Source organism: Anguilla rostrata, chromosome 2, assembly GCF_018555375.3.
Source record: "Anguilla rostrata isolate EN2019 chromosome 2, ASM1855537v3, whole genome shotgun sequence".
Classification (NCBI taxonomy): domain Eukaryota; kingdom Metazoa; phylum Chordata; class Actinopteri; order Anguilliformes; family Anguillidae; genus Anguilla; species Anguilla rostrata.
The window spans coordinates 56082620-56094231 of NC_057934.1; the positions used below are offsets into that span (position 1 = coordinate 56082620).

The following is an 11612-nucleotide window of genomic DNA, read 5'->3' on the forward strand; positions in this document are numbered from 1 at the left end:
TGGCAGTAGCCCCCATCCTTTAACATGTCATGCTGTTGTTATCAGCATTGTTCTCATTTATTATAAGCAGCTTTTGGCTCAGTGTCAAAGCAGCTTTTTTTCCAGCAGCTCAGCTCACAAACTGGGCTGCCCATTCCTTTGAACTTTCCGCGGTGTGTGTAAGGTGCCACACTTATTCCACTTCCGTATCATGGTTTTCCACCCTTTATCACGCAATATGTGTGTTTCTGCAAATTTATGCGAATTCCTGTTTCTAAAATTATATGTTTTAGCATTTACTCAGACCGTGATCATACAGAGGCATTTTTGAAGCAAGGACATTGTACTGTGAACAGTCATTGATACATTTAAACGACAGATCAATTTCATATTACTGATGCCTTTGTAATGATGTCAAAAAGAAAGTTACTGCTGATGATGATAATACTGCTTCTAATGTTATTTATTCCAATTATTATTATTCATAGTAGTCGGAGTAGTTGTTGTAGTAGTAATATTAGTATTATGAATAATTATTATTGGTATTAGTATTGTCAGTGCTCCTACTCGCAAAATCATGTTGCTGTCACACAGGGATGTGTCTAGTTTGTTCTGAAGAGAAAATAGCACAGATAGGTCATATTAGGTCTGTGGGAAAGTGAAGAATCATTTCCTTGTTATTCAATTAAGGCAGCTATTTCCAGGGCACCAAGCCTTCCTTTTTTTCTACAAAATGAAGCTCTTGGTATCTTTCATGTGATGCTGTCCCCCTTTGCTCTTGCGCAAAAATTAAATAAATAAATGCAACAGCCTGCTCTTTAAGCACACCGGCACGGTGAGACCGATTGTTTTTCAGCAGTGTTCTCCTGCCCCCCATTGGACAGTGTTGGTAATGTAGATTACCAAGGTGTGCCATACAGCTAGAGCTGCAGCATTGCTTCGTATTGTGCCTTTTCCTGTTAGTGACTAAGCCCTTTTAATGCCTTAGGAGAGATATTTCTTCAGCGTAGTGTGGTGTTTTTGTAACTTTGCTTGTGTTGTGATGATTTGCGGTTTTCAGAGTGTCTGCTTGAAAATGATTCGCTGTGAGCACGTCCTGTTCTCGTGATGCATGTGTACAGCATCTATTTTCTCTGCTTCTGCCTTCTTGAGCAGGAGGGCTCGCGATCAGAACCGATTACACAAAGGTTGCATGTGAAATGGTTGTAAATGTCATCCCTGAATGTAAAAAAAAAAAAAAAAACAAGCTGGGCCCAGACGCCGGCCTCTCCTGTCTCTATATGAGGGTCTGTTCTCACCGGGCCCTCCAGCTGAGCCTCCTCTAATCCTCTGTCCTCGCACCTGTCTCTCTCTCTCTTTCTCTGTCACCTCTCCCACATTCTCCATCTCCTTCCGCCCTTTCCTGTGTCGCCCTCGGCCCTGTAACACCCGCCTCCCTTCGCCCCTCCCTGTGCCCTGTCCTGCTGCATGCTGGCTCACAGCGGAGGGCCATGTTTGACTCAGTGTCCCTGGTGATCCAGGGCTCGCTGGAGGGGGAGCTCAGCCTCATGGACAACCTGTCAGGCTCCATCTACCACTACTACGCCCTGCCCCTACTGCCCAGCAAGTACAGCGCTGAGAAACAGGTCAATCCCTCACACTACCAGTGCGCCCCTCTCTTTCGCTCTCTCTCTCTCTCTCTCTCTCTCGCTCTCTCTCTCTCTCTCTCTCTCTCTCTCTCCCTCTCTCTCTCCTCCCCCACTATCTCTCTCTTTGTATATATATATATATATATATATATATATATACATCTCCCTCTCTCTCTCTCTCTCTCTCTCTCTCTCTCTATCTCTATCTCTCTCTCTCTTTCTCCCTCTCCTTCCCCTCCCCTTTACCTCCAGACCACTTGGGCTGTCTGTGTAATCTCTGCCTATGTTTCACTGCACAGACAGCATTTTTAACCTTTGTCTAATAAGCAGCTACGGTGCAGAGAAATAGCCGCGGCGCAAATAGAGATGTGATAAGTGGTTTAAGTGGAGCAGATATGTCATTGGACTGGCCTTTGACCAGACCCCCCCCTCCTCCCCTACATCACCCGCATGCTGCCTGTTGCCTGATCTTGTTAGGCTCCCTCTCACTGAGTACCTTGAGGACCATATTAATGGTGTGCTTTCTCCCACAGACTCCTGGCCTGTCTTGTCCTTACACGTGTATCTTACTAAATGTGATGAGAATTCAGAAAAAAAAGCAAATTGAGCAGCGTTTTCTCAGCAACTGACTGTACCCCTGGGAGTAATATGTATCAGCGTGGTAATCAATAAACGGGACAAAATCTGAACTATTCGCAGGGGTGTATTTTATTCACTATTCAAGATGAAGTATTTCATAAAATATCTCTGGTGCTGCAGAAATATTGCACTTGAAAGCCTTTAAAGGTAATTGGAGATTTTGTAATGCCCTCCAACAATTGCTGCTTTTTCTTTCCATTTTTTTTTGTTGTTCGCTGCACAAAAATCAATCCTGCACCACAAACTGCCAGTCAGGCCCAGCCCCCCTAGACAGCCTGGGCTGTCCATTGGCTTGTCAGAACACATCTCCTCAATTGATTTTCAGGAAGTAGAGGTGGGCGAAGAGGCTAAAACAACTTGTATTCAAGGCTGAGGCTGTGCTGTCCTTCTAGGAGGTTCTGTGGAACGTGCACAGTGCACGCTGGGTGCTCTTTGGTGTATTTTTGTGTGCTATGTAAGTTTTGCTGTGTCAAGGACATGAATAATAGGGGACGAGGACTGGTTAGGACAGGGGGGTAGAGGATAATGGGACATTCTTTCCTCTTGTCAATTGTCACAGGGGTCCTTCAAGTTCAGGATGTGTGTCTCCGTCATCTTATACTAGTGTGCATTTGTGTCTGCATGAGTACACAATATATGTGTAGCGTGTGTTTATTTTTGACGCATTTCGCTCATCAGTGTGTCTGTAGATTTCAGTGTATATTTATGGGCCAGTATTTCTGTCCGAACAAATCCATGTTGTTCAGTGTGAATGGGTATTATATCTCAGTTCTCTCCCTCTCTTCTGGCTGTGTGTCTGTTTGTGTGGGTGTGCGGTTGGAGGAGCAGCGATGGCCGTTCTCACGTTTGGCTCATCTCTTCTTGTTTAGATCCCTCTAGCGGAGATGGAGGCTTTGTCTCTGGCGTCGGAGAAATCCTGGTCCTTAGCTCTGACGGACGACTCCGTCCCAGATGATTTTAACCCCCTCTTACTAACCAGTCTGGAGTGCAATGTACTTACAGTAGAGCAAACTTCTTTCTCTTCTGCGGTCTCTCTATCACTCCTGGGCCTTCCAAACCCACCTGCCCCATTTAGCACTACTTTCACACACAAAACCACACCTATGTTTGGACTTGTGCAAAAGTGTACTTTTGTGGAACATTACAAATTGAAGCTTCATTGTTACTAATTTACAGAATGCTCTGTGATGTGTCTTCTTAGGGAGGTGGAGAGTTTTCAATACAGCAAGAACTGAGGCCATAATTGGTGCCATTTTCCAAAATTATTCATTGTAGTTATTGTAGTAGTGTGTTTTGCTCCAATATATTTATATATGTTTCTCCTTATACTATTTTGCCTGTCAATTAATCTTGCATAGTTCAGTCACTCATTTGATATTTAATGTGGTAAGTTAAAAAAAAACACACCCAAATGAAAGTTGTAGATTTTTATCAGAAGCAATGTTATATCATCAGCGTAAGGTAACATCTGTGATCTAAAACATTGCATATTAAAAAAAGATGCACGTTGTGCACAGCTGTGTGTGTTTGGAAGCCCGGGGCCTCTTGAACATCCGCTCCTCTCTCTCTGTACACATCCCACCTCTCCGGCCTGGTGTGTGTACGGTCCAGTCCAGTAGAGTAGTGCGCCGTCTCCTGCCTGGGCTCTGCAGCTCTGTGTCCGTCTCCTCAGGCATCTCTGGACCCCATCTCTGTTCTGATCTCACCCTCCTGGTCTGCACTCTCTCTCTGTCTCTCTGTCTGTCTCTCTCTGTCTCCCTCTCTCTCTCTGTCTCTCTGTCTTTCTGTCTCTCTCTCTGTGTCTCACAGTCTCTTTCTCTGTCTTCCCCTCTCACACACAGTCTCCTGTATAGTCGTTCCAGTGTAGAGTTCAGTCTTCGCTGTGTTTTGTGTTGACCTTATGGCCACGCCTCCTCCTCTGTTGGATGGGGGCGGAGGGGGTGCTCCTGTCTTTGGGCAGAGGCTGTGGGCGGGGCTTATGGGGAGAGGAAACTGACACAGCTGTCACTGGGACATGTCACATTAAAGCACAGCGTGTGGCCTGTCGTATGACCATATTATCCTTGTAATTTCATACAACCAAAGAGAAAGTGGATGAAGATACTGTATGCTGTTAATGAATATGCAGCCTGTTAGTAGAGTGACAGGTATTGGTCAGTCTCCAGTGTTGGGTCAGTCTCCTCCATATGGCCAGTGTGCAATGGTGTTGCCTGCCTCTCATTGTGTGCCAACACGTCCAGCCTCTATGTATTTATGTGTGTGTTTATGTGTTTGTGAGGAAGGTCTCTCAGAGTGGCCCTGACTCCTGCTGCCCTCAGCCCTACAGTGGCTCACTCCAGTCTCTCCCCCCGCTCTCCCTCCACTCCCCCCCACAGACGGAGGTCCCAGACGACAGCGAGCAGCTGGAGGAGAACCTGCTGTGCGTGAGGAAGACCTCGGTGGGCCGCACCCATTCCCTGCCCAACGACAGCTACATGTTCCTGCCCCTGCAGATCCCCGGGAGCTCTCCGCGGGCCCAGTCAGGTAGCGCGGCCTGTCCTGTGCGCGGCGCGGGGGCGTGTCCGCGGGGCGGCCTCTCTAGCATGGCGTCTGTGTGTCCCTCAGGCTCCAGCAGCTCCGTGTGCTCCCAGCCCGAGGCCGCGCCGCGCCGGCTGGCCCTGCCCACCGAGGCGCCCCAGCCAATGGGCTCCCACAGCCTCTCCGATTCGGAGAGCATCCCCCGCATCCCGCCGCCCCAGCGCACACACTCCTTCACCCGCACCCTGCGCAGACAGGTGAGTCTCCAGCGTCCTGGGGCCTTCCGTTTTTAAAGACCTGCGTCTCTGAGGGCTAACTAAACTCTGCCTCTTTCTCTTCAAACTCCTCCTCCTCTTTCTGTCTTTGTGTTTGGTTTGCTACTAACACTGCTCAGTTCAGCCTCGTTCATCACAGGCCAGATCCTAAGCATCTCCTCAGACACAGATACTCCTGCTTCTGAAAAACCGGCCCCTCCCTAAACCCTGTAACCCAGTCCCAACCCTGCTCCTCCAAACCCCACTCCCCCATTCCTCCATTTCGCCCTCATATCACTTCCTGACTGCATTTCTAAGGGCCCTGTAGGGGGCACCAGAGAGCAGAACAGCAGTTACCAGTCACCAGTTATGCCAGCTCACTGCTCTGGATAAGAGAGAGATCCCAGAGTTTAGACGTTCACTATTTTTTTATTATTAACTGTACCAGGAAAATGCTAGGCAACCCTGAATTTTTTTTCATGTTGTATCCTATCTATATTGATACCATCCGTTAATGCTGACACATTTTAGGAGCAGCCAGTGTGTGGTAGGAGCGTAAATATAAATCCTCATTTTTTCATTTCCGGAACCACTGGAAGCAGCTGTTGAGCACCACACCACTGCATGATTTCATCACAGAACTGAAGTGATATGGCCATGCTCCCCATGGAGAATGAGCAGTGACTTTGCAATAAGGCCTTTCAACCAGATCTGAAGCTCAGGGGAAGATGTCAACACTACACTTGACTGCAACTTGATGCAAATGGATAGTTGTGTTGGCATTAAATCTACAGTTTATTGTTGTTTTGAAGTTACAATTTCCTAACAATTTATTTGCACATATTACTCATTACATTGAAACTGTCTTCACAAAATAATGCAATACTACTGAAATAAAATTAATAAGTATGAAGCCTTACAGTTTATACACTTAAACAGGGTATTTTTTGTACCAGTGTATGTCATAGATGATCATCTTGTGTGAATCCATTATAGAAATTTATACATCATTTAAGCAGTAAAAATGTGATTTTATACCTTTGACTCAGTGTATCCACTCTGTTCTGGTAGTTCAGCGATAATCTGGTAGTCACATACTGATCATTATTTTACCAACGTGTGATATATTAAGGGTAGTAGTGCAATCCCCTGTCCACTAGATGTCAGCATAGTCGACATTATGCATGTTCGGGAACAAGATTCTTAGATCGGAATGTGGTATTACAGCATGAATATATCATACAGAGTTTCTCCACTAGCCGTCCATGCTTGGAGCTTTGTGTGCTCTCGGTTGCTCAACCTTTCGGCCGCCTTTTCCACATCCGCCCCCTGAATTCTTCACGCCTTTTGCCCCTGCAATAGTGGAGGTAAAGTTCACTGGGCCCTCTCCCCGGCACTCCCGTGGCTGTTGCACGGAGAAAGGTCAGGGGGAGAGCATTGGACAGTGTTTGAGCTACAGCCCAGTGTCCCATAGTGCACTCTTCCCTGCGGCACCAGGAATGTCATTGCAGCGAATGTTCCCCCGCCCCAATTCCAAAGCGGCGTCGCCGAAATGCTCTTTCACACTGATACTTCACCCACGGCAACATAACGTATATGTACCTCATGCAGCACGGCGAATGAAATTGTGGGGTGTTGGGGATGGGGGGGGGGGGGAGATACCTGCAGTTGGGGGGTGGCTGTGTGCGGGAGGGGGTGGGGCTGAGCGACACAGCGATTGAGCTGTGGTACTTTAATATAGTAGAGCAGCAGCAATAACAAAACTATCATGTGATGGTATGCAAGTATCACATAGCTGCTTTATGAGAAAACTCTTGTGTAATATTACAAAGGGGTTGGAGGTTATCATAGTATTTCACTTTTATGGGAGGTTTTTTTTAGATTTTAAAAACAGAAGAGATTATGAAGTACAGGAGACATTTAAGTTTTTACATGAAATGGAAATTTGTATTCTAACTTTATATCTGTAGTTACACAATAAGATTTTTAAGGAGAATAAATTACCTTAAGCTTCAAGATCAGGGTGTCATTGTTGATATGCTTTTCCACTCGTAGTGAATTCAGCATTCAGTTTTGAGGCCATCGTTTGCTAATTTGGCAAAATGAGTTATTGCATTAATTAACTTGTGTTAATTAACAGAATCTGCTTGTGTGAGCTTAGTCCATGCTAAATATTACTCTGTATTTTCACTCTGAAGAATTTTAGGTACAAATTAATTATTAGCACATTAATTTCCACAACCTTTGAAGTAGGTCTAATCCTCAGTCTCCATATTTTCCACAGAAAAAGATTGATCTTATATTTTGTAAGCTGCTTAATATTTGGAACTAATTGCCAATCACAGCTTGAAGCCCCCTCATTGCTTAACGTCTCATGTGAGGCAGGTACTCTAGATTTAGGGAGCATTCCATTGTAATGGGGAACACTGACCTCCACGACTCCCTCTCCCCTTGTGACCACCCTTCCCAGTCACTCCATACTAACCAGTCTCCCTCTCACCCTCCCATGCCCAAAACTTTGACTTCCACCCCCACCCCACCTGCCCCAAACCCCCTTTCAGGTCGCGGTGGCCAATGACTCGCAGGAGGCTCTGTACACAGAGGCCGGGGAGAGCGACGTGACGCAGGGGTACAGTGGACTGTCAGTGCCCTCTGCTGGCTTCCCCTCGCAACAGCAGCCTGCGGTGCTTCTGGTTCCAGCCACGCCCGGGGCCTCTCCCAAATCAGCACGCTCCAGCGTGCACACTCAGCACAACCCCCACGACCAGTACAATGTCTCCAAGTCCCCCCCGGCCCCCCTCCTCCCCTCGCCCGCCGCCCGCTGCAGAACCCCCGAGAAGCAGGACGAGGACCCGGAGGTGGACCAGGAGGTGTCGCGCATCATCCGGGCGGGGCTGACGGGCAGCGTGGGAGGCGGCGGCAGCGGGGAGGGGCGGAGCCCCTGCCTGCGGCAGCTGAAGAAGTTCCACAGTGCGGACACTCAGGGCCGGCGGGTGCTGCTGCCGCGGCCGGCCTCCTGGCTGGACGACCCGCGGCGGCACTCCATCGAGGTGTGCTCGTCGGTGGAGAGCAGCCCCCAGCGCAGCTCCGTCTCCTCGGGCTTCGTGTCGCGCGCCGACAGCCTGCAGCAGGCGCACCTGCCGTCCTCCCCCCGCCGCAAGAAGAAGATGAGCCCGCCCTGCATCTCCGTGGACCCGCCCGACGGGCAGGAGCCCGGCCCCGGGTTCCACCCCGCGCTAGGCCTGGGGATGCCGCCCCCCCTCCCCAGCAGGGACACCTGTCTGAGGCGGCGCGCGCCCTCCAGCGACTCCAAGGACTCCTTCGACCTGAGCGGTGGGGAGGGGCTGCCCCCCGAAGGCGCCCCCAACCCAAAGCTATTGACTCTGCCCAGCTTCTGCTACGAACAGACCAGCGGCGAGCACTAAGCACTGACCCTCGCGCACACACCAACACACACTGAAAGTGGTAGTCATAGTAATAATACTGTAGAGTAATAATTAAAATGATAATTACAACTATGGTAAACAGTCAATGATCATGAAGAATAGTGACCATCATTTTTTTTTCTGTACTGCCAAAAGAAACAAACAAACAACAAAACTATATACAGCGGACAAAACCAGATGTCAGAACCAGAAACCAGAGACAATAACTATGACTGTTCCTCCTCCGAAACACTTGCAATCCTTTGCAGATGAAGCCCATGTTCTCCTCTAAGAAGCCAGCACTGGGCCAGGCAGGGTGACCTCTGTTGGCCGGTATGGGGATTGCTCAGTGTTGGTGCTGTGGGACTGTGCCCAGGACAGGACAGTCTTGAAGGTACAAAGCAATATGAACGTTTTAGAGACACTATTTTCTTAAATTATTCGGCCATAGTGTTTGTACAGGATGTAGAATTTTTTTATTTCATTCTATTTTTATTTGTTATTTTTGTGATTTCTTTTCCAATGTTAAATTTGTTGTTTTGTTTTATTTTTTCACCATAGGATATTTTTAGCTTTCTTGTTTTGACAAAAAAAGAAAGAAAGAACATTTTTCCAAGTGCTGAGATCCATGTATTTGTAGGAATAATATAAAGAAAACAACTCATTAAACTGCTTTTTTGATTTCTAAGCACAAGCAATAGACCGCAGTGCATTGAATATACACAGAAAACAGAGATTGTGTAATTTTACATTGAAAAATAAGACATGTAGGTAGGTTGGTCAATACTCAGCCAGGTTTACCAAAAACATGCTTTTAGGATGTATGCACCTGAACAGAGAAGGATTATCACATTTAGTTTTTAGTCCAGGACTGTGTGAGCTCTGGAATGGCCAGGGAAATGCAAACGAGAGAGATACAGGTGCTATCCCTGTCTCCTCCACATATAACATCACAGGGCCACGCCTGTTTCATTACATCACGTTTAAATCGTTTCATGTCCTGAATCTAGGAATTTGTCTCTATGGTAGATCAGCATATAGTACCCAGCCTAAATGTAATTCAGTTCAATTCAAGGATTTTTTTTTACAATTTTACATGTGACATTCAACACATGATGTATGCCTGCTGGGAAAACATATTTTTCATGTATCAGTTGTCTTTTACTGAGCAAATTTAAATTATGTAATTTAAAGGAAAATGTGTTTTCTTATCTTAACATTGGCCATTTAGATTTGGCTATCCACATTACAAGCCGCGACAAGCAGTTTCATCCCATCAACAGTGTTTTTTGTACTTTTTCAACATGACAGGAAAGTAAAAGCTAGCAGTCACTTGTTTTGCAGGTTGCTCTTGAATGGATCTTGAAGTTATGCCTTTTAGGTAGGATTGAAAAATCCTTGATGTGACATCAGTTCCACCAGTAAAAGAGCTGTGCCTATTTTTGTTGATTATTTTTGTTTATTTATTTATTATTTATTATAGTCACAAACTGGATTCTGCTTTTCTCTTCACTCACAATCAGGACTCACATTAGATTTATACATTGTGTGTAACCACCCTAGTGAAATCAGGTGGATTCCTCTTTAGGGTCAGAATAGTAGCACTTTGTTATTGCTGTTTTATTGGTATAACGACTCACTTTGATGAGTTACTGTATATTAAAACTAGCTATAAATTAGAGCCTTCGTTTTTACAAAGTTATTAATGAATTATTGAATGTATTTTTTTTCTTTATCTATTAAGTTGTTATAACTTAGTTTGACAGACGGAACCCAAGTTATCTAGGAAGATAATGGAAAATCCACAATATTTCAAATGAGGTCATTTTCAATGTAAGATTTACCAAACTCCTCACAGGCAGTGGCTAGAGAGTTATGTGAGTCAGAAGATTTCATTGTTAGAGAAAACTAAATGGATTCCAAACTCGAAAGAACAAAAATTTAAAAAATGCAGCACACTGTAATTAAAATGAAGAAAACCCTATAAATCCAATCATCTTGACTCAAAATATCAAGAAAGACACGGTTTACAACGAACAGGCTTCTGCCATCCCAGATGAATGAAACTACATTATAGACATCACAGCTGAAAAACAAGTGCCATGTCCCCAAGCTATGAAAACAATGGAGAGCTTGTTAAACTCCGCTCTTATCAACGCAGAGACCGAGGTGGCTGAGGGGGAAAGCTTCCTGACAACACCTGGCCTAATTATGACTTCACCAGCAGGAGTACCTGCAGCACACGCTGAACAGCTGGTATTGTGACTGCCGATTTCAGATTGGATTTTACATTATTAAACACACTTGTGTGAATACCGTCCTGCAATGGCTCCCAGTGTCTTTCCCTTCAGTCCCATGACAGTAAAGGGGGTGTTGATGAAACGTTACCATAGTCATACCATACCTTAGAAAACGTTACCAGTCAGTTTTCCTGTGCTCTGCTATTAGGAGTGGGATATGAACTTTCCAGGGGGAGGACTGAGCCCAACACATTATGGGATGTGATTGTTTCTTTGTGCTGACGACTTTCCTGTCAATGTATTCTTGTTTATCTTTTCAGATTCGTATATTGACATCTATATGAGATTTGGAACTCAAGCAGTTCCAAATCTCATATAGCTCCACCTGCCCACACAAGCTGATCGTTTAACTTTTAGTACTGGGTTCTCATCATTTCCTCCATGCTGGGGCTACATGGGAGAGTCCATAAGAACATGTGACTAGGTTAATCTGTTTACAAGTACATTCTCTTCATCACCATTTCACTACGCTTATCCACAGCGGCTGAGTTAACATGCCCGAAAAACAACTGGCATGAGACAGCTACTTGACAAAGGCCCAGAGGGAAGTGTCCAACGTTAGCAGGGCTCAATATTTATCCCCCAGCGAGTTCAATAATAGGGTTCTTCTGGCTTCTGAAAATTGAAGGTGCTTCCATTGAAAATTTAAGTGATGTAAAAACAACAGGGCAGAGGAGTTTTGTTTACTAGCCTCTGCCTTTTTGGAGCTCATTGGGAGGTCACTTTTCATTGGATGGACATGAGCACATCAAGGGTGCATGTGCTTGATTACCTGCATTGCTTTCTGCGGAGCCAAGCCATCGATGTGGTGCCGTGGAGTTAGGAAAAATCCATTTCATGCCCAGCCCACCAGTGTGGGAGATAGGTGGG

The 11612-nt window shown here is 45.9% G+C and overlaps 1 protein-coding gene across 10 annotated transcripts in view; it reads left to right on the forward strand.

Moving 5' to 3' along the window:
• Window positions 1-10768, forward strand: part of cacna1g (calcium channel, voltage-dependent, T type, alpha 1G subunit) — a 108737-nt gene extending 97969 nt beyond the window's left edge. For 4 of the 10 annotated variants that reach the window (XM_064323243.1, XM_064323244.1, XM_064323246.1 and 1 more), the window contains 4 exons: window positions 1461-1604; window positions 3116-3238; window positions 4622-5020; window positions 7579-10768. In XM_064323243.1, coding sequence (XP_064179313.1) covers window positions 1461-1604; window positions 3116-3238; window positions 4622-5020; window positions 7579-8442 — 1530 coding nt within the window. In that variant the 3' untranslated portion in view covers window positions 8443-10768. Of the gene's footprint in view, window positions 1-1460; window positions 1605-3115; window positions 3239-4621; window positions 5021-5157; window positions 6645-7578 lie in introns of those variants that run through there. The other 6 variants (XM_064323238.1, XM_064323239.1, XM_064323245.1 and 3 more) reach the window with 6 other exon arrangements.
• Window positions 10769-11612: the final 844 nt, after the last annotated feature.